Genomic DNA, 22,211 nt, shown 5'->3' on the forward strand with positions numbered 1-22,211 from the left:
CAGATAGGGCACTTGCCTTCCGACTCTGGCCCTTCCACGGGCTTCAGATAGGGCACTTGCCTTCCGACTCTGGCCCTTCCATGGGCTTGTTGTGCAAAGCCGGGCAACTCACCAAACCTTTTTGGAGACTCCATCCCCTTACCCAAGAACCAATAAAATCCTTGAGATTACTGAGGCAAAAATTACTAGGACAAAATACTGTAAAGAAGATAGTCACAAAAGAAATGAGTTTGTGTTGTACATGATCAACAAAAACAGTGTTAACTTTAGCCTTAATTTCTTCAGCCTCTACTTTATTTATTTGCTTATTTATTTTTGCTTTCAGACAGTCTCATGTAGCCCAGGTTGGCCTCGAACCCTCCTGAGTGCTGAGGACTACAAGTGTGCACGACTATACCCAGTGCCTTTCACTCCCTTATACTGTGTCTTGAGGGCAGACCTTTCACTCAGTATCACTCACCTGCAGCAATGATCGAGGTGAACCCAAAGAACATGCCCAGGGCCATCATCTGCAGAGCTGAGGGCAGCAGCTTGCACCGAAGCAGTAGAGGATCAATCAAGTGGTCCTTGACAGGGACCAGAATCAGTACCACCACAACATTGGCCAGCAGGAGCCAGGCTTCTGGGATCTGGGTGGGAGAGGGCCAGGAGAGACAGGTTGGCATAGCAGAAAGAGCTGGACAATGCCCCTGAGTAGCCCAGGGCTACTGCCCCTCTCCCACCCATATCCCCCATGGCACTCAGCTTTCTCAGTTGTGTAACTAGCGGACGGGTTCATATCAGGGAAGGCAAAGTTCTTCCTGGACCCAACTTTCCATCATGAGTGCAGCATGGAAAGGGTCCCAGGGAAATCGGGTAATAGGCAGCATTGAACAGGGACCTGTGTGTGCGCTGGGGGTGCAAATGGACAGTGAGGAACATGGCGGGGACACCTAGTTCCTGTGGGCAGCTGCTCATGCTGAGAGAGGGACTGGTGTTGCCTATGTTCCCCCAGCCTGCTGGTTGTTTTCTTGTGTCCTAAGCATGCCACATCACTGAGGGGTGGGGGTGGGGTGCAGGCAGCTCCATTTCCTCCAGTTCTCACAGGATGCCCCCAGCATGGCTGCCACTGACCACACACTTGCTCTCTTACCCTGTAGTTACTGTTTTCCGAACTCAGAGTCAAAGAGCTATTGGTAGGGTTGGACCGGAAGATGCTGGGGATATGGAGGTGAAGACCTTGCAGGACATAAGTGGACTGCATCTGTGGAGAGATAGAGGCAGGGCTGGGTGAAGCTGGTCACTGAACCTCTGACTCCAGGAGGCTTTGGGGCACATTTGTCAGCAGCATCCCTGGGCAGCTGGCCCTTCCCCCAGTAGGGAAAGGTGCTCCCAACCCACTTCTCATTGGGAGGCAGCTTTGAGGATAGGTTTCCTGCTGTTCTCAGGCCATGAGCAATAACACAGATTGACCCAGAGCCTGACTGTAGCTGGTCAGATGCCTTTCCCATTGTGTCTTTAGGTCTTGCACGGGGCGGGGTATGGATATGTGTTTATTGAAATGGGGGAAGGTAATGACATGGCTGCCTCCACTGGGAGTTGTCATATGACACCGAAGCTGAGCTGAGTCCTGAACATAACATAACCAGTGTAGAGGTACTGATGGGCCAGCATGGCTTTGGACACAGCTGCTGGAAGGAACAGGTTTGGTGGCTCTGCCTCTCAATGTACCAGATATTGGTACTCTAGCTGCCATGAAGTACATGGGTTCCAGGAGACTCCTGGTAAGGGGACCATGTGTGGGAGAGTGTTCTGGGGGTCACTCAGAGCAGCAGCCACTTGTTAGCCACTGTGAAAGGATGTCAACGTCCTGACAGCTGGTAGGGACATCTTCCCCATGTTCCTGTATCCTGTGGGACAGTCTGTGCTACCCTAGACTAGCAGGCTATGACTCTATCTTAGGCTCCCTCCAATGAAGAGGGTATGGGAGGCAACGGCCTTGTTACTTGGGGGTTGGAGATGGATTATGTTGTGGGATATTTGTGTACTATGTGAAAATGTATTACTATGATTGGTGTAATAAAAGGCTGAATGGCCAATAGCTAGGCAGAAGGTGTAGGAGGGACTTCTGGACAGAGAGAGAACTCTGGGAAGAAGGCAGAGTTGCCAGCGACACTCAGAGGAATCGGTACCGAGGTAATGAGCCACACAACAGAACGTAGATTTGAAATAAATGGGTTAATTTAAGCTATAAGAGCTAGTGGGACAAGCCTAAGCTAAGGCCAAGCTTGCTTATATAGTAAGTCTCCATGTTGTTAGTTGTGCTCTGGCGACCCAAAGAAAACTCCAGCTACAGGATTAGGCTGCTGCCCTGAGCCCATGAGGTGCTGGGGAGCCAGGCCCCAGATCAGAAGGCAGAGGCACCTACCTGGAAATACACCATCCAGTATGGCACAAGGGACACCATCACAGGCAGGAGCTTCACCAGCACCTGGAAGTTGGCCCTGTCTTCTTGTGGAGAAGGACCCCACTGGTGAGACCTCTGGTCAGGCAGCAGGTGGGCACCTTCAGAGTCCCTGAAAGGCCACAGGAAGGGGAAAAAAGAGACAGCCACAACTGAGCTCTCTCTAGCACTAAGGCCACCCCTCAACCATCTTCCTCCCCGCATCCCCATTGCCTCGCCAGTGAGATGACTCAGCTGGTGAAAGCATTGGCCTTTAATCTGAGCGTAATTCCCAGGGCTCACACAGTGGCTGGAGAGAATGTGACATCCATTTACCATGAGAACCACTGAAGTCCCAACACAAATCCAACTCAGAGTCTCCCAGAGTTGTTGTACCTCAATTCCCTTGCTGCTGACCCCACGTCTATCCTCAGTGAACTTAACAGTGAGGTGGAGAGTGGGAAGGCAGAGATGGAAGGACTATCACCAGGAGACCAGACAGAATGAACGACCTTTACCCCTTGCCCTCAGGGTTTCTGAACATTTCTCATCCAAAAGCCCTGAGCTGTCCTCCGAGATTCTAAAGGGAAAATGTCCAGCTGGTCTCCTTCAGGGATGGCTGCCGTAAACTCCTCCCCATCCCAGCATTCAGTGCTGTTCCTCATCAGTGCTGTAGTCTGTTTCTCTTTCCAGGCTGGCTTTGTGACTCTTTCGTCAATAGAGAGAGGCTGATGCCATGCTTTGCAAAGTCTAAGCCTCTGCAACCCTTAAGAAGACCCACAGCTTCTTATTCCACCTGCCTTCTGGAACATTCCTTCTTAGAATGCTCCTTTTCACATCCCTAACCCCATCCCCAAGAACTGCAAGCTACAGACGAGGCCACGGGAAGGGGAAACTTAGGTTTTCACCGTCAGTCCCGGCTGAGCTCTGAGCTCACCATCTACTACCACTGTATGGTGAGAATGTTCTAGAATCTAGCCCTTTAAAGCTCCCAAATGACCTGGTGATGTTGAGAGCAGCAGAAGACACACCCTGCTAACTAACCGTAGTTACCCACAGCATTTGAAAGAGGATGAAAAGCTGGTGCTTGAGTCGGTAAGTTGCGGTGTGGTTTGTGAGGCAGTAACGGCTAATTAAAACCACCAGACTCCTTGGCACCTGTACCTTCACTGACTGACCTCCTGCAACCCAGCAGACTGGGGAAGGCTGGCACACCACCCCTTTCTCTACATGCCACTGACCCCAGCTGGGACTGGGTCTGGCCAGAAACTAGAGACAGGTTTGCTTGGCATAAGTGGTCAATTTTACACAATAGAATTTTATTCAACTATAAAGAACAATGAAATCTGAGGAAAATGGATGGAACTGGAAAGTATCGTATTAAGTGAGGTAACCTAGGCTTAGACAAATGCTGCATGGTCTCTCTCATATGTGGATCCTACCTGCTAGCCATTACCTATGTGTTTGTATGTGTGAGTGTATTTACATGCAGGAAACTAGAGAGGGGGCTGGGAGAGGAGGAAAAAGAGGCTTTAAGAAGGGCTTAGGGAGGGGCAATAGAACACATGAGAAAACTGGAAGGGAGGATGGGGGTAGAAGGGAACAGGGAGGAGGGGGGACAGGGAGATGAGGAAGGGGGAAGGATGTATGAACATGCCAAAAGGAAATCTGCTATTTTGTGAGCTAATTTAAAAAGAGATCAGGGACCATGGTGGTGGTACACACTTTTAATCCCAGCACTAAGGAGGCAGAGGCAGATGGATTTCTGTGTTCAAGGCTAGCCTGGTCTACAAAGTGAGTTCCAGGACAGCCAGGGTTACACAGAGAACTGCAGAGCTTGGAGGTACAAGATGGCTCAACAGGTTAAGGCACTTGCCACCAAGTCTGACGACCTGAGTTTGATCCCTGGGCCCCACACAGTAGAACGAGAGAACAGACTCTCACAAGTTGTCCTATGATCTCCATATGCATGTTATAGCACACACGCACACACACACACAATATACATACACATTCACATTAAAAAAGAAACGCAGAGACAGTGATGGTCTCAGTGGCAGCAGTGGTGATGTATGATGGGATTGGAGTAAAAATAAGCACTGCGGGTGGGCTGACGGTGACAGTCAGGATGAGCAGGTAACATGAGGGCCACAGTGAAGTTCCCTGAGATATGATCTCTCTCTCCCTCCCTCCCTCCCTCCCTCCCTCCCTCCCTCCCTCCCTCCCTCCCTCTCTCTCTCTCTCTCTCTCTCTCTCTCTGTGTGTGTGTGTGTGCTACAACGTGCGTATGGAGATCATAGGATAACTTGTGAGAGTCAGTTCTCTCCTACTGTGTGGGGCCCAGGGATCAAACTCAGGTGGTCAGACTTGCAAATGCCTTAACGTATTGAGCTTGTACCTCCAAGCTCTGGAGTTCTCTGTGTATCCCTGGCTGTCCTGGAACTCACTTTGTAGACCAGGCTAGCCTTGAACACAGAAATCCATCTGCCTCTGCCTCCTTAGTGCTGCTTCTGGGTTTAGTGCATGTGGGCAGATGTCTTAGCTTTAACTGTCAACCTCTTTACACAGCTTAAGTCACCTGAAGAAAAGGGTCTCAACCGAGGGCTTGTCCAGATAAGATTAGCCTTGGGGAATGTCTATGAGGGGATGTTTTGATTTTTAATTGATGTAGGAGGACCAAACTCACTGCGGTGGGAACCATTTCCTAGGCAGGTGGTCCTGGCCTGTATACAAAAGCCAGCATGAGCCTGGGTGAGCCAGCAAGCAGCATTCCTTCAAGGTTTCTGCTTCAAGTTCCTGCCCTGTCTTTCTGCAGTGATGAGCTGTAACCCGTAAGCCAAAATAAGCCCTTTCCTCCTCTGAGCTGCTTTTGATCATGGTGTTTGTGACAGCAACAGAATGCAGTTAGAACAGTATGTGTGCCCATTCCTGTGTGGGCTGGAGGTGCAGTGAGTGTCTTACTTAATTCCTTCTCCCTATTGACATGGTTTTAAAATTGAGAGGTGGGTGGTGGTGCATGTGGAGATTGAGGGCATCTCACTGAGGTAAGGTCTTTCATTGAACTCGGGGCTAGGTTTTTGACCAGCTAACTAGTGATCCTTCTGTCTCCACCCCAGTGCGCCCCCCCACAAACACACGGGCTGAGATTACAAGCATGTATGTGACCAAGCCTTGCTTTTTACACGGCTTCTGGGGTTCTAAATTCAGCTCCTCATGCTTGTGCAGCAAACACTTTATCAACTGAGCCATCTCCCAAGTTCGTGTGTGTGTGTGTGTGTGTGTGTGTGTGTGTGTGTGTGTGTGCACGTGCATCCAGAGGCCAGAGAACAACCTTGGGCACCACTTTTAGGAATGCTGTCTGCCCTCTTTGAGATGCTCCCTCATTGGCCTGGAGCTCACATTAGGCTTGGCTGGACGGTCAGCAAGTGCTAGGGCCTCACCTGTCTCTACCTCCCCAGTGCTGAAACTGTAGGTCTGTGCCACCGTGACGGGCATTTTTATGTTGATGCTAGGGATAAGAACTTGGTAGGCAAGCACTTTAGATTGAGCCGTCCCCACAGCCCTGTCCTTATGATTTCTAATTAGGGGATCATCAGTAACAACAGCACCAGCATCACAACCAGCACCCCCATCATTTTCACAGTAACCACTATCCTTAGTCATTGTAGCTCTGACTGTGACTGGAGGGGGGTTCACGTTCAGTGCCACCCCTGAAACAGAGCCAGAAGGATCTGGATTCCCCCAGGGGGCTTTGTTACCTGGAAGAATTCTGGGGACAGCAGTTTTGGAATGCCAGCTTCAGCATAGACGACACTTGGCTGCCTGTTGGGGGCTTGGTGACGAAGACAGGGGTGGCAAAGAGGAAAATGAAGAATGCCAGGCCCACAAGGCTCACGATGATGCTGTAACCCCATAGGAAGCTGATGTTCTGCTCGATGAAGGCCACCACCAGCAGGGACAGTATGGCACCCAAGTTGATGCTCCAATAGAACCAGTTGAAGAAGCGACGGGTGGCATCCCGTCCAAGGTCCATCACCTGCCATCCAGCCGGGACAAGAGTGAGGGGGGACCCAGGAGGTCCTCTGTATACATACATCCCGTAGGGATGCTTCTGGAGTCAGCAAGTAAGCACATTCCTAATCTCTGATTACTAAATATATATATTCAGTAAATGAATAATGAACATACTTTTTCATGTATGTGGTATGCATATGTGTGCATGCATGTTTGTATGTATGTAAGCACACATGTTCAGGAGTGCACATATACATATGGAGGTTTGAGGTCTGATGCATCAGTCACTCATTCCACCTTATTCAGTGAGGCAAGGTCTCTCAATCAAACCCAGAGTTCACCGATATGGCTAGTCTCCCTAGCCAGGTTATTCTGGGGATCCCATCTCTGTTGTTTAAGGCTGGAATTACAGGCAGGTTACCGAGTCCACTTGGTATTCTGTGTGGGTTCTGACAACTCAAACTCTGAACTTCATGCTTGCATAGTAAGCAAGTTACTACTGAGCATTCTCCAGCCCATGCATACACCCTTCTCTTGAGAGCCAGTTAACTCCTGAAGCACTTTCAGCCAGCTGTTTTATATGCTCATGACACACATTGTTTTTTTTTATATTGTCACCAACTAGGACATGCAACAAATGTCTTCAAGGCCATTTTGTTCATTTCTGGTCTTTGAACAACCCATGCTGTGCGTTACTTTCGTAATCAGTAAAATGTCCATAGAAGTCTCAATTCATTCCACACTATTAAATGTGATGTGTGATTAAGAAGTGTCTCTGAAGCTCAGATTTGCAAACTGAGTACTGCGTGGAAGATTGCCCCTTTTGGTGTGCTATCCTCTCTTCTGCCCGTGGTCAAACAAAGCTGGAGAAACAGGAGGTGGGTGGAGGTGGTTCTGGGTGCCTAGCCCTCACAGCAGGCTCTGACCTTACAAAAAAATCTTTCTCGGGCCCATTAGCAAGGGCAGATTTCACCCCAGGATTTAGGCCAATCTACACTAGATACTCCACTCTGTCCTGCTGTCTCTGGATAGCTGCCTTGGCCTCATTCCCATTCCCAGACCATGACTGCTAGATTCTGATTCAACAGTTCAGAAGGAAGGCCCTGGCTCCTGCATTTCTAAAATACAGAAGAAATGGGGATTGCTTCTCAAATGAATCTCAGCATTCTTGTTTGTGCACATGTGTGTGTATGTGTATTGTGCATATGTGTGCAGATATACTGAGGTTTATCTATGTGTGTGTATGTATGTATATGTATGCATGTGTGTATGTGCATATACGCATGTGCATTCGTGTGTGCACAGGCATGTATTGCTGAGGTTCATCTACATGTGTGTGCACTGGGGTGAGAGCATTGGGGTGACAGGCATGTGTGTTCACACTGTTCTTTTTTAAGAATTTATTTCTTTTTATGTGTATTGGTGTTTTGACTGTATTATGTCTGTGTGAGGGTATTGGATCCCCTGTAACTCAGTTACAGACAGTTGTAAGCTGCTATGTGGGTGCTGAGAATTGAACCCAGGTCCTCTGGAAGAGTAGCCAGCGCTACTCTTCTCCAACCCTGCTCTGCTTTTTACAAGGTTGCTGGGATCTCACCTCAGGTCCTCATGCTTTTGTAGCATGCACTCTACCTTCCATATGAAGATCCAAGTTAGGGCCTCAAACCAGCTACACACATGCTCCACCATTGAGATATATCTCTAGCTCTCTTTGACTTTTATTTTGAAACAGATTCTCATTAAGTTGTGGAGACGAACTTTGAACTTATTCTTTAGCTTAAGGAGAACTTACCATCCTCCTTCCTAAACCTTCCTAGCAGCTGGGATTCCTGTGGTACCAGGTCTGGCTAACAGCCATGTTTCAACAACCACCAAATCTTAGAATCTATCACTATCTTTCCACCCATTCCAAACATGGAATACTTATTTCCACTTACTAAGAGGATTCTCCCACACTTTCCTTGCAGCTGTTGTGCTGAGGAAATGATAAATGTTTTTCTCCTTATCTAAATGTAAAATTATAATCCATACAGATGTGTTTAAAATTGCATTGCCTGGGGGATTCTCCCTTGGAGAAGGGAGGAGGGGCACTGCCATGTCAGCTTACTGAGAATCCTTGCCTGGACCTTCAAGCAGAAAATTGAATACGCCCCATTATGAAAAGCTACTTCCATTTATTAATTGGAAATAAGTACATATGACAAGTGTAACTCGAAGGGACCGACCAGGCAGCCCATGTGGGATATAAATGAGTCCTTTCAGAATAAGCGAATGCCGTATGGAGAATGATGGATGGCCTTTCCTGAAATCAGTAAATGTGCTAAACTTGCAGCTCCCATTCATGGCTATTTTCCAGATGGTACCAAACTCCCTATATCCCTGGACTGACTACCTAACCTCCTGAATGCTGCAGCAGCCTGTCCTGTGCTCTGGTACACCCAATTCTGTGTCCCCACCCATATCTCAAATGCAGTAGAGCCATTTTTTGTTTTGTTTTGATTTGGTTTGGTTTTCAAGACAGGGTTTCTCAGTGTAGCCCTGGCTGTCCTGGAACTCACTCTGTAGACCAGGCTGGCCTTGAACTCAGAGATCCATCTGCCTCTGCCTCCTGGGCACAGGGATTAAAAGGCAGGCACCACCACCACAAAGCCAGTAGAGCCATCTTTAAAGAACCCAAATATAGTAAAATCTACCTTGCCTTAAGTGAATCCAGTGTCTCTACACTGTCCTGGGGAGTGAGTTACAAAGACAGCAAAATTACAGGGATGTGGGAAGGGAAAGGAGCCTCCTCAACCCAGAGTCTGGTTGGAAGCCATTCACCAGCTGAGAATCAAGAATTCCAGCACAAGGAGCATTTGTTGTGATGATTGCCAACATAGAAACAGTGTTCATCTGATACATAGTGATTTTATGTTAAAATAACAGTGACTGGGATGAGGAGACAATTCTCTGGGTAAAGCTGCTCTGGGCAACCAGTTCTGTCACCAGAAGGAAAGAGAGAAGAGGTGCTTGACGGCTGAGGTCCTTGGAAGTATGGTTGAAAGGCCATTGATGAGAGACCAGAAAAGAAAGATGGCTTCCTTTAGGGAATTTTCACAAGCTTAGTCCAGGAATCCCAAACTGCCAATGCTCTGAGCTGACAGAGCTGCCTTGTGACCTGAGCTTTGATCAGAGCTGAATTGTGATCAACAGGAACTGCCCAGATTTGCATGACTCTTATTTGCACAACTGGAAGTTCTATACAAAGCAGCTTGAGCTAACCTTCCAGAACTGTACACCAGAACAGGAAGGATGGGCTGCCTTCCTCCATGGGGACACAAAACACATGCCAGGAAATGCCCGTAAAGAGACTCACCCCAACCAAATGGAGCCCCCCATCATCACCCACACGTCATCACCCTATGCTGTAGGTGGCATACGATCTACTCCCCGGCCCGCTGTCTTTATAGCACACTCAATATCAATAAACTCTTCTTTGTACTCTGTTCTGTAGAATAAACGTGTTGTCTGCCAACCCCTGCAATAGTTGGCTACCCCTGTCTACTCCAGCGTTTCAGGGCAGCTGGGAGTGAGTGAGAAGTGGGATGCCAACCAAAGAGTAAAGTTAGTAGAAGATGGGACATTCCTTTTGACAAGCATAGAGATCTCCTGGTCAACACTAAATGGGAGGGATGAGAAGGTTGCTGAGGCCCAAGCTGTCTACAGACCCCTGCGTCTCCATCTTCCAGGGGTCTGCTGACCTCTGCCATGCAGTTACTCACACATGTGCACGTATACTTCCAGACACACACACATAAGCAAATACATGTTATTAAATGTCAGTAAGGATCCTGGTCACGGTGAGGTGCGGGGTTGTGGATGTCAACTGAAAGACATAACTCATTTGAAAACTGCCTGACTTACGAGTGCTTTATGAGGAAAACAAAGTGAATTAGAGAGAATGCACAATTCATCCAGTGCTCTGATCACCTGTCCCCTCCTTCTACAGATACATCATCTTTGCCATGCCCATCTGTGATGATTTCTGTATTCTGCCTGTGATCACTTACCCTGTATGTAGTTGTTTTAACAATATTCTCTACTAGTTTATTGTATTATCAACTATTTGTTCACAGCTACCAAGACAGGGCCATGTCATTAAGACTTTAAGACAATCATTTAGCAAATATTTATTGGCTTTGTTTTCCCTAAATGCCACATCATGTCCCAGGGGAATGTCAAGGGCTCAGGTGAGGTGAATTCCTGGCTGCCCCTCTAATGAGGGGAAAAGATGAGATCTGAAAATGTTTGTCCAGTGCCTCTGGTGTTGCTGGGTGAGAAGAGGCTGGCTGGCTCCTATACAAGCCCTCAGGTCCCATTGACACATTAAGACAGGGCCCAAGCTGGAACCTGAGACTCAGCTGCCTCACCAGCCCTCAGATCTGCTGCTTTCTGTTATCTGAGATAAGTTGAGAGGCTACAACACTACCCACCTGATGAATAGTCAAGAAGGCCAAGTTAAAACAGGGTAGCACCCGGGCATTGGTACCTCACATCTGAATCCCCAACACTCAGGAAGGAGCCTCGAGTCAGGAGGGTAGGCACAAGTCTGATGCCAACCTGGGTTACTTAATGAATTCTAGACCAGTCTGGGCTACAAAAGTGAGGCCCTGTGTCAAAATAAGACACACACACACACACACACACACACACACACACACACACACACACACACACACTGGGGCAGGCATGGTGACACACCAGCATTTGGGAAGTCAAGGCAGTAGGTTCAGGAGTTCAAGGCCCTCCACAGCCACAAAGTAAGTTGGAGCCCTGTCTGGAAGGCTGAGACCCTGTCTTTAAAAAAAAATAAGGCTCTTAGCCTGAGACTTGGGGCATGGCTTAGAGATAGGAGCTATGTCTAATCTTACTGAGGATAGCATGACTCTTTGGAGAGCAAGCAGTCCTACTGTTTTCATATAAGGAAACTGGTGTAAAGCAGGGAAATGGTTTGTATGAGGTCACTCTGGAGGCTAGAACCTCCAACTCAGGATCTCCGTTCCCCTTGGGTGGTCTCCATGGCACAATGCCTCTGACCACTCACCTGGTCAGCTCCGAATGAAGTGAGGTTGCTCCTCACGGAGCTGGCAGCCAGAGCCAGGAGCAGCAGCACCAAGTAGAGGGTAGTTGCACAGTAGGGGCTGGACCAGGAGCCTGGGCAGTCTGCGGATGGGCAGGCGGGTTCCAGCGGCAGCAAGGGCATCTCTCCGCAGAAGGATTTGCGGCCATCGTCGGTGATGGTGGTGAGCAACAAGCCCGAGGTAGCCAGGTAGAGTACCAGGCTGAGCGAGATGGTGAGAAAGCGGCCCAGGTACACATCTGCCAGCCAGCCTCCCACGGGAGCCAGCAGGTAGGAGGCTCCCAGGAAGATGAGCGTGGCCCTTGATGCCTGCCCGCCCTCCCAATTGAAGTTCAAGCTGTTGAGGTAGAGCACAAGGTTGGAGGTGATGCCAAAGAAGGCAGCGCGTTCCAGCGTCTCCACCAGCAGCACCGCAGCAGCCGCTGTCCTTCTCCACCGTCGAGGACCCCGTGGGCGAGCTACCAGCGGTTGCCGCTCCCCGGACCTGCCTGGCTGCTCCTGAGCAAGAGGCGCAGACATAGACATCGTAGGCCTCCTGCCTCCGTGACACAGATCCTCTCCTCTGCCCTTCCCCCCCTAAACCGACTGTCCTCTTTTCTCACCCCCTGCCTCCTCTTTTTCCCCCAAGTCGCTCTCCTTGCTACCCAACTTCGACCTCCACCTTAATTCTCCACTCTCTCCTTCTGCTTCCTAGTTCTTGTCCATCTCCACCCCAGTGCTTCTGCCCAGTCTTCTCTTTTCCTTCCTCCACTCTGGCCTGGTCTCTCCCCACACCCTGACACCCGCTTGCTCTGCCTCTCTGAACTCCCCCTCTTTCCTGCTAGTCAGCCCCTGCCAGGCCACCCTCCCACCTTTTCTCAACTATTGTCTCCTTCTCTTGTGACACCCGAGCCTCAATGCCAGCCCCCAGCCCTGCCACCTCCTCCACACACCCCTCTTTGCTTGACTTCCTTCCCCCCGCTGCCTTTCCTCCCTGCTCAGACTGTGTGCCCCTCTCTGCTTCTTAAGAAACTCTGGGCTTCCCCTTTCACTGCCCCTGTGGCTGCCTACGTCACCCAGTCTTTAGGAGAAATGAAAGCCTGTGTGTCATAGGGTCCCTTCTCACCCAGCTTTCTAAAAATTTCTTCTCCGGCCACCCTCTCTAGTCCAAGTCTGCCAGGGCCGGGAAGGGAGACTTGCTTTCAGTTTCATTCCACACCCCTGCCCCCCCCCCCCATCCCGCTTGAAGTAACACCCTCTTCCACCAGAGTGTGATTGTCCTGTAGTTAGGGACTTTGGATGAGGCAGGAAGACACCGAGGGACATCTTCTGGCCAGGTAGCCACCTTTGGAGGAACTTTAGGATCCTTCAACACTAGCAAGGTGGTGACACTGAGTTCAGACCCACAGAGCTGTGAAGGCCATTTGGAGCATTCGGTGGCTGCAATGTCCTTTCACAGACCCAGAGACAGCCCAGAAGGGAGGTGGGAGGTTATTGGATCCTGGATTTTGAGCCCCAGGGTCCCACTGCCTGTGCCAAGGGAAGTGCTCACACACACTTTGAACCCCAGGGTCCCACTGCATGTGCCAAGGGAAGTGCTCACACACACTCTGAGCCCCAGGTCCCCCACTGCCTGTGCCAAGGGAAGTGCTCACACACTCTGCATTGCAAAAGCAGCCCAGGGGAAGGAAGTGGCGCCATGTGGGAGGCACAAGACCGACTGACGGGGCACCAACCTCAGACTCAATCACAGTCACCCCCTGACGCAGACCCCTCTGGTGTCATGTAGGAGAATAAAGAAAGCCAACCACACGCTGACCTACAAGCTTAGAGGGACCTGATCTGTCCCCCGACTGTGTCTCAACCCACTGTGTGGCCTGCTAGCCTTTCTCTTCTTCTCCCAGGCTAAGCTGCTGCACTGGCTTGGTGCCTTACTTTGCTGTCACCTGTCCACGTAGGCTCTGGCTCCAGCCCTTTGTGTGGCTACTTTCTCATTGTTTAGGTGTCTGTCAAAAACTCTCTCAGGGGCCTTCCAGATAGTGTGAGCTTAGCAGCTGCTTAACTGGATTTTCACCATCATACTCGGCAGGTCTCACAGGCCCAGCTCGGCTCCTGTGGCTTACTTACTGTTTTGTGCTCTGCCCCACTCACTGCTGGGGCAGACATCTTTGAGAACGTTTGCCATTCATTCTGAGTACTTCTCAGTGCTTAGCAATGGCAGCTGTATAGTAAGTATTGGTTGAATAAATGAATTCAAATAAGAGCAGTATTTGCAAGAACAAAATCAGGAAGCTAAAAGCAAAAATAAATAGCCTTGCCAAATCCAGAGTCACCATAAAATGCATGGGCTTTAAACTTTCATGTTTGTGTGTGTGTGTGTGTGTGTGTGTTTGTGTGTAATATTGCTTTATTATTTTTTTTGCTTGTCAATGTGTGTGTATTTATATATATAATTTTTATTTTATGTACACTGGTGTTTTATCTGCATGTATGTATGTGTGAGGATGTCAGATCCTTTGGGACTAGAGCTACAGACAGTTGTGTACTGTCCTGTGGATGCTGGGAATTGAACCTACATCTTTGGAAGAGCAGCCAGTGCTCTTAACACTCCAGCCCATTAGCTTGGTTTTTGAGGCAAGGTCTCATGTGGGCTAGGTTGGCCTGTAACTCACCATGTAGCCAAGGATAAGAGGGCCTTGAACTTCTGGTCTTGCCTCTACCTCCAGAGTGCTGGCATTGTAGGTGTGTGCCACCATGCCCAGTACGTGTGGTGCTGGCATTGTAGGTGTGTGCCACCATGTTCAGTACGTGTGGTGCTGGTGACTAAACCCTGGGCTTTGGGCATGCTAGGCTTGCATTCTACAAATTGAGCTACAGCCCCAGCCTGTTTTTTGTTGTTGTTATTATTCATTTGCTTGATTTGAAAGATGTATTTATTTTTATTTTATGTGTATGGATGTTTTACCTGCATGTACATGTGCATGCATGCATGCATATATGTGTGCATGTATATATACCACATGAGCACCTTATCCTCTCACAGGTCTGCAGTAGGTGTCAGATCCACTGGAGCTCGAGTTACGCATAGTTGTGAGCTTCCGTGTAGGTTTTAGGAACCCAACCTGAGTTGTCTGGGAAAGTGGCCAGTGCTCTTAAACTCTAAGCCATTTCTTTAGCCTTTCAGTCCAGTTTTTAACATTTTCTTTTCTTTCTTTCTTTCTCTTTTTTTTTGATTTTTTGAGACAGGGTTTCTCTGTGACTTTGGAGGCTGTCCTGGAACTAGCTCTTGTAGATCAGACTGGTCTTGAACTCATAGAGATCCGCCTGCCTCTGCCTCCTGAGTGCTGGGATTAAAGGCGTGCGCCACCACCGCCCGGCTAACATTTTCTATCGGGGAAGAAGCCCAGTTGTGACAGAGAAGGAGAGTCAATGGAAACACAAGGCACAGGGTTTGGTGGTCAGAAAGGGGTGGGGCTGCACCCTGATTTTGCTTTTCACTATAGGGAGGGATAATATACTTTGGTTAAGACAGGTAGAGACAAGGGTGGGAGTGATGGTACATACCATTAACCCCAGCACTCAGGAGGCAGGTAGATTTCTATGAGTTCATGGCCAATCTGGCCTACATAGCAAGTTCCAGGCCCATTGGAACTATACAGTGAGACATGGCCTCAAATTAAATTAAGTTAAATTAAATAGGCAAAGACAGGGACAGAAAAGGCTGTTCCCAACAAGCCACTTCTGTTGTGGAATATTCCTTTACACTGTGTGAAGATGTGTCGCTGTGATTGGTCTAATAAAAGCTAAATGGCCAAAAGCTAGGAAAGGGGTATATCAGAAACTTCTGGACAGAGAGAGCACTGGGAAGAAAAAAGACAGGGTGGCCAGCTAGATGCAGAGAGAGAACAAGACATGCAGGAGGGGAGGTAAAAGCCATGAGTCACATGGCAACACGTAGATGAATAGAAATGGGTTAATTTAAGTTATAAGAGCTGGTGGGGCAAGCCTAACCTATAGTCTGAGCTTTCATAATTAATAACAAGTCTTTGTGTGTTTTTTTGTGATCTGGTGGTCCCCCTCAAAAATTCATCAACACACCTTATATTGTATAAGATTAGTTGAAGATGTGATACATTTGTTTATGCTGTGGAATATTTGTTTAACGATGCAAAGATGTATTGCATTTTTTTCGAGACAGGGTTTTTCTGTGTAGTCCTGTCTGTCCTGGAACTATCTCTGTAGACCAGGCTGGCCTCAAACTCACAAACATCCGCCTGCTTCTGCCTCCCCAGTGCTGGGATTAAAGGCGTGCGCCACCACTGCCTGGCTGTGCTGCCTCCTTTTATGTTGCACTTGGTTAACTCTGTGAAGCGGTGTTACTTTGCGTGTCTAAAACGCCTGATTGGTCTAATGAAAAAGCGGAACAGCCAATAGCAAGGCAGGAGAAAGGATAGGCAGGGCTGCCAGTCAGAGAGAAGAAATAGAGAAAAAGAGAAGAGGGAGTGAGAAGAGGAGGAAGAAGGATTTGAGGGGCCAGCCACTCAGTCAGACCTGGAATAAGAAGGAAAGAAAAGATACACAGAAATAGAAAAAAAGGTAGAAGCTCAGAGGCAAAAGGTATATAGGATAATTTAAGTTAAGAAAAACTGGCTAGAAATAAGCCAAACTAAGGTCAGAAAATAAAAGAATGCAGTTGTTTGCTTTGTTGGCACAGAGCAAATTCAGAAACTCCCTTCCCACCACCAGGAGAGCCAGATGCCTCTAACTCAGTGGGCAGAGAGGACAGCTCTGAGCCTACCAGCCAGAACCCAAGCAGAGCTTTTTCAGGGGACAGCAATGAATTACCCGTTACATAAGCCTTCCATCACAATGACAAAACACCTGAGGTCTGGAAACTTTTAAGGAGAAAAAGTTTACACTTTGTCAGTGGGTTTAGTCTACAATCCCTTGGCCCATCTGCTTGGGGCCTGTGGTGAGTTGGAACTGCATGTCTGGGAGCTTGCTGAGGAGTGTGGCAGCTGGGAACCAAAGAGTGAAACAGGAGGGCCTACTGTCCCAATATCCCCTTCACTGGCATCCAATTTTCTAATTTCTTTCCACCAGGCCTCACTTCCTGAAGGTACTGTCACTGCTGAGAAGCTCCACACAAGCCTTGGACACATGGGCTTTTGGGGGAAATCTTCAAGCTACATACTGGCCATAGTGTTAGTAATAGCTTTTTATATTTTTAATATTTTTTTGTTTTGCTTTTTGAGACAGGGTTTCTCTGTGTAACAGTCCTGGCTGTCCTGGAACTCACTTTGTAGACCAGGCTGACCTCACTGAGATCTGCGTGTCTCTGTCTCCTGAGTGCTGGGATTAAAGGTGTGCGCTACTACTGCCTAGCATAATTTTTAATTTTTATTCTCTTTTACAATGTGTGTGGGTGTTGGGGGATGCACTATCATGCCAGTGCTTGTGGAGGCCAGAGGCATTGGATACCTCTGGGGTTGTAGTTACAGCAGGTTGTGAATCACTTGACTTGGTGCTGGGAACTGAACCCAGGTCCTCTGGGAGCGTAATGCATGCTCCTAACCACTGAGCCATTTCTCCAGCTCCTGAGTCACTTTTTATTATATCCTGTTGCTAAGCATCTCTCCTTCCTCACGTTGTAGGAAACTGGCGGCTGAGCCTACCCTCAATCTGCGACATCCCCAGGGATCCCATCCACAAGTCTCCCTGATAGCACGCAGCAGATGTCGGCTCCCCACTCCCACCTTGCAGCCTTTACCATGTTCAGGCAGCGGGTGCTTCCGGCCTTGACCTCTGCGCAGTCACGGACTTCTCTGCAACGACAAACCCTCTGCAGCAGCAGTTCCTGCTGTCATTGCACCTTTCCACTCATGGTCAGCGCTGAGGTCACGGTGAAACCCTCCTGGGCCCGCCGGAGCTCTGACTCGCCTCTTGCTCCACGCTTCTGTACTTCTGGTCACTCCGCCCTCTGCTCAGCTTCCAGCCCCATCTCATCTGCACCTGGACCCACGCGCATGGACTCCTAGTTTCCATGACTCATCACTATTGGTCCCTCAGCCCTTGACCCAGTAGTCACCTTTTCTGAAAGTCTCCCCTAATTTCTCTAGGGAGGTTGGGTTACTCTCAGAGCCCCATTATGATTCGTGTCATGCTATCTGTTCACCTGTCTATCTCTCCAGGGGATTAGAGACGTTGGGGAATAGGGGTTATTTCTTTTTTTTTCTTTCTGTGCTTCAGCACCTGGCGACATGCCCAGCACACAGTAGTTACATCCTCTCCAAGAGAACAAACACTGGAGTTGACCAATTTGAAGACAGACACAGTCATAACCCTGAAGGTCAATCCCTAAAGTTTATTGTCTGAAAACTACACGAGAACCACAGTCACATTAGAATTCTTTGTAAGTATCAAAATGAGATAACCTGGAACTGTGGCTGCCATGTAATAGCCAATACCATGTAATGGCCAATAAATGTCTGTCTTAGTTAAGGTTTCTATTGCTGTGAAGAGATACCATGGCCTCAGCAACTTTCCTAAAGGAAAACATTTATTTGTGGTGGCAGCTCACAATACAGAGGTTTAGTCCGTTGTCGTGAAGGTGGGACATGGAGGCGTGCAGGCAGATGTGGTGCTGGAGAAGGAGCCGAGAGTTCTTACGTCTTGATTCATAGGCGACAGGAAGGGGTCTGTCTCACTGGACATGGCTTGAGCATATATAAGACATCAAAGTCCACCTCTACAGTGACACACTTCCTCCAACAATGCCACATCTAATCCAACAAGGCCACACCTCCTAATAGTGTCACTTTGGTTACCTGTGTCAACTTGACTCAGCCTAGACTCACTTGGGAAGACATTTCCATGAAGGACTGATTACAATGAGTTGGCAATCCCAAATTTATATATTATACACAGTATTGTGTATATTTTACATGATATTTTACATTATATCATGTACTATAATATATATAATAAATAATATTATATAATATGATGCACAACACTCTGACCAAAAGCACCTTAGCAGGGGCAAGGATTTGTTTCAGTTTACAGATCACAGCCCATTAGTAAGAGAGGTCGGGGCAAACAGGAAGAACACTGCTGGCTCTCTCACACACCCACGCTTAGGTACCTACCTTTTTCCTTTCTTTATAAATAAAAGTCACTTTACTGTAATAAACTCAGAAATAACAAGCACCACACAACTAGATTAAAGTAGTCTATTAAACAAATGCTTGCCTACTCTCAAACTCTATACATCTCAATGAACTTCTATTCAGCTAGGATGGCGGTTTGGAAGCTGTTTAGTGTTACTCAGGATTTCACACTTTATCAATTACATTTTTATGCACTTATCTACAAAAAATACTATTGATCTCCACCTACAGAATAATGAAATTAGAGTTAAATCTTGCATCTTATATAAGACTCAGTTGGAGATGGATCAAAGATATTAATTTAAATCCCCAAATGCTCACACTTATAGATGAAAACATAGGGAACATTCTTTGTGACACTGGGATAGGCAAGAATTTTTTGAGTGGAACATTAATAGCACAGGAACTTGCCTGAAGTGCCAACAGATGGCATGACATGAAGTTAACAGTCTCTCTGCACAGCAAAGGAAACCGTCAGCAGAGCAAACAGTCAGCCCAAGGAATGGGAGAAAATCTTTAACAACTACACTTCAGTCAAGGGACTGATATCTGGAATTTACAAAGAACTACAGAAATCAAATGCCAATAAGATGTTAATAATAATCACCACCAATCATCAAATGAATGAACGAAATGAACAGTCTTCAAAAGAAGAAGCATAAGTAGCCAATAACTGTTTCTGGAAATGACCAACATCCCCGGTCACCAGATAAATGCAAATTTAAACTACTTTGAGATCCTACCTCACCCCAGGCAGAACGGCTGTAATCAAGAAATCTGAAAGCAAATGCTGGAGAGGATGTATGTGTGTGTGTGTGTGGGGGGGACCTTATCCACTGCTGGCGGGAGTGCAAATTAATGCAGCCATTGTGGGAACCAGTTTGGACATTCCTCAAAAAATTAAAAATAGAACTACCATATGACCCAGCTATTGCACTCCTGAACACTCACACAGAGATCTCTATAACCTCCCATGGAGATATTCACAAACCCATATTTATTGCTGCTCTATTTCTGATAGGCAGGAATAGAGCCAACCTAGATGTCCACTAACAGATCAATGACTAATAAAAATGCTATATATATATAAAATGGAAAGTTATTCAACTAAAAAATGAAGTAGTGAAATTTTCAAGAAAATGCGTGGACTTAGAAAGTATACTATTAAATGAGGTCACCTTAACTCATAAAGAAAAATAAAACATATTCTCCTATTTGGATTTTAGCATATAATATACATATATATGCATATATATGTGTGTGCATGTATATGTATTATATATATCTGTAAGTATGAGTATTGCATAAAAGTTAGAAAGGAGATCAAGAAAGGGTAACATTAGATGACGAGGAAAGACAGGTTATAGGAAAAAGGGCAAAGATGTCATGGAAGAGGATATAAAAGCATCTTTCTCGCTGGGCATTGGTGGTGCACACCTTTAATCCCAGCACTCGGGAGGCAGAGGCAGGTGGATCTCTGTGAGTTCGAGGCCAGCCTGTCTACAGAGCAAGTTCCAGGACAGCCTCCAAAACAATACAGAGAAACCCTGTCTCGAAAAAAAAAAAAAGCATCTTTTCATGTAGCCCAGGTGACTACCTTCCTAGGAAATGGTACTATCCACAGTGGTCTGGACCCTCCCACATCTATTCACAGTGGAGACAATCCTCTACAGACGTGGGGAGTACAATCCGATCTGGGCAATTTGTCAGCTGAGAATCCCTTCTCAGGAGACTCTAGACTGTATCAAATAAACATTTAAAGCTGGCCAGGGCAGTCCCCTTCAATGAACGCTCCTTATGACCAGAAGATTTTTGTATCAGTTTCTTTTATTGTTGCTGAGGACAAAATACCCAACAAAAGCCATTTAATGGTTAGTGGCTTGAGGGTAGTCTGCCACGATTGGGAAGGCAGGGTGACAGGAAGTGGCAGCTGGTTTCAGTGTGTCTATTGTAGGAAGCAGAGAGAGATGGAAGCTGGAGCTCAGCTCCCGTTCTCCTTTTTACTCAGTTCCAGACACTAGCCCGTGGAAGAGTGGTGTCCACATTCAGATGGGCCTTTTCTGTTCCGTTAAATCTCTCACCCTCCTGGCCACGCCCAGAGGTGTGTCTCCTAGGTGATTCTAAATTCAGCCAAACTGACAGAGGGATTAATCATCACAGTCTTGCACAAGGCTCCACCTCTTAAATTTCCACCACCTTCCATCAGTGCCCTGAGCTGGGTGGATCCTGGGGGACATTAAGAACCAAACAGCACAGACATATGTTGTGACCATTTAAAGTGTCTTCAGGCGCAATGTTCCCTGAGGCAAAAGCCATCCTTGTGAAGGACTGATAGAGTACACAAATATCTGCTGAATGGTGCCTAGAAGTCTCTGTTGTTTGAAGTCATCAAGTCTGTGGTCATTTGTTATGGAAACCTGGGGAATGACTGCAGAAGGCCTGGGCATCACTGAGTGCGGCTTCACCATTAAACGTTGTGATCTAAGGTTCAAATGCACAGATGGGATGTCATGGGGATGCAGACTGTCAGTGCAAACAAAACACAGCTGTCCTCTCAAAGGGAACAAGAGGTAGTTTATTATTTCTCTTTTTCTCTGTGTGTGTGTTATGCATGCTGTAGGCATGTATAGGGACACGCGTGTGAGTGTGAGTGCGTGTGGAGGCTCAAGGTTGATGTTGGGAATCATTTTCCATTTACAGTGTGGCTCCAAGGCTTTGATTATCACAGTCACAAATGGGGCATGGGCTCGACCCCAGGTTGTTCATGCTCTGTGATGAGTGCTGGAACTAGCACAAGTCAAAAGATCAGTGATAAGTCATAGAGGGGTCAGAGAGCTTGGGATCCTATGGGGGAGAGCACTGACCCTAGGCTGAAAATGGACATGTATGCCTCTGGATATTCTGTGGAGGAACTAGGTTTTATGAGATGCCAGATTTCATCTCTGACCACAGTCCTTATCAATCCTAAGGATCCTGAGCCCTCTGCAGGAGCTTGTGTAGTCAAATTTATTTTTATGGCCATGTTAAAACATAGGTTGCTTTTCTTTTTCCACTGGCATAGTTTGCCTGGATCAAAAGCAACAATGGTTTAAGCTGCCAAGGCCCTGGCAATCTCAAAAAAATCCCCATAGCCATTGGATTACACCCTCCTATACAGAGTGAGGAAATAGGAGTGACAGCTGGTTTTATTTAATGTCCTCAGTGAAATTGTTAGCACTGTTCATATCATGAGCTCACATCCCAGGGCCTGAAGAGATGCCTCAGTGGGTAAAATGTTAGCAATGAAAATGTGAGAACCTGAGTTTAAACCTTCAGAAACCACATAAAAAGTGGGTACCGCACCATGCCCCCTTAATCCCAGAGCTGGGGAGGTGGAACAGGATCCCCAGGCCAGCCAGATGAGCAAAACTGGTGAACTCTGGGTTACACAGGGCATGGTCATACGTCTTTAGGACTGTGTGTAACAAAATGGGAAGAAGATTGTCCTAGTTGGGGTTACAACTGCTAT

General features: G+C 47.5%; 1 protein-coding gene across 1 annotated transcript in view; it reads right to left on the reverse strand.

Moving 5' to 3' along the window:
• Nucleotides 1-12,733, reverse strand: part of Slc15a3 (solute carrier family 15 member 3) — a 17,882-nt gene extending 5,149 nt beyond the window's left edge. Inside the window, exons 1-5 of the mRNA XM_005063831.4 lie at nucleotides 11,520-12,733; nucleotides 6,181-6,458; nucleotides 2,408-2,555; nucleotides 1,133-1,243; nucleotides 461-629 (exon numbers count right to left, since the gene is read on the reverse strand). Coding sequence (XP_005063888.2) covers nucleotides 461-629; nucleotides 1,133-1,243; nucleotides 2,408-2,555; nucleotides 6,181-6,458; nucleotides 11,520-12,080 — 1,267 coding nt within the window. The 5' untranslated portion in view covers nucleotides 12,081-12,733. The remainder of the gene's footprint in view (nucleotides 1-460; nucleotides 630-1,132; nucleotides 1,244-2,407; nucleotides 2,556-6,180; nucleotides 6,459-11,519) is intronic.
• Between the last annotated feature and the right edge of the window lie 9,478 nt (nucleotides 12,734-22,211).

This window comes from Mesocricetus auratus, unplaced genomic scaffold (assembly GCF_017639785.1).
Source record: "Mesocricetus auratus isolate SY011 unplaced genomic scaffold, BCM_Maur_2.0 Super-Scaffold_4256, whole genome shotgun sequence".
Lineage (NCBI taxonomy): Eukaryota > Metazoa > Chordata > Mammalia > Rodentia > Cricetidae > Mesocricetus > Mesocricetus auratus.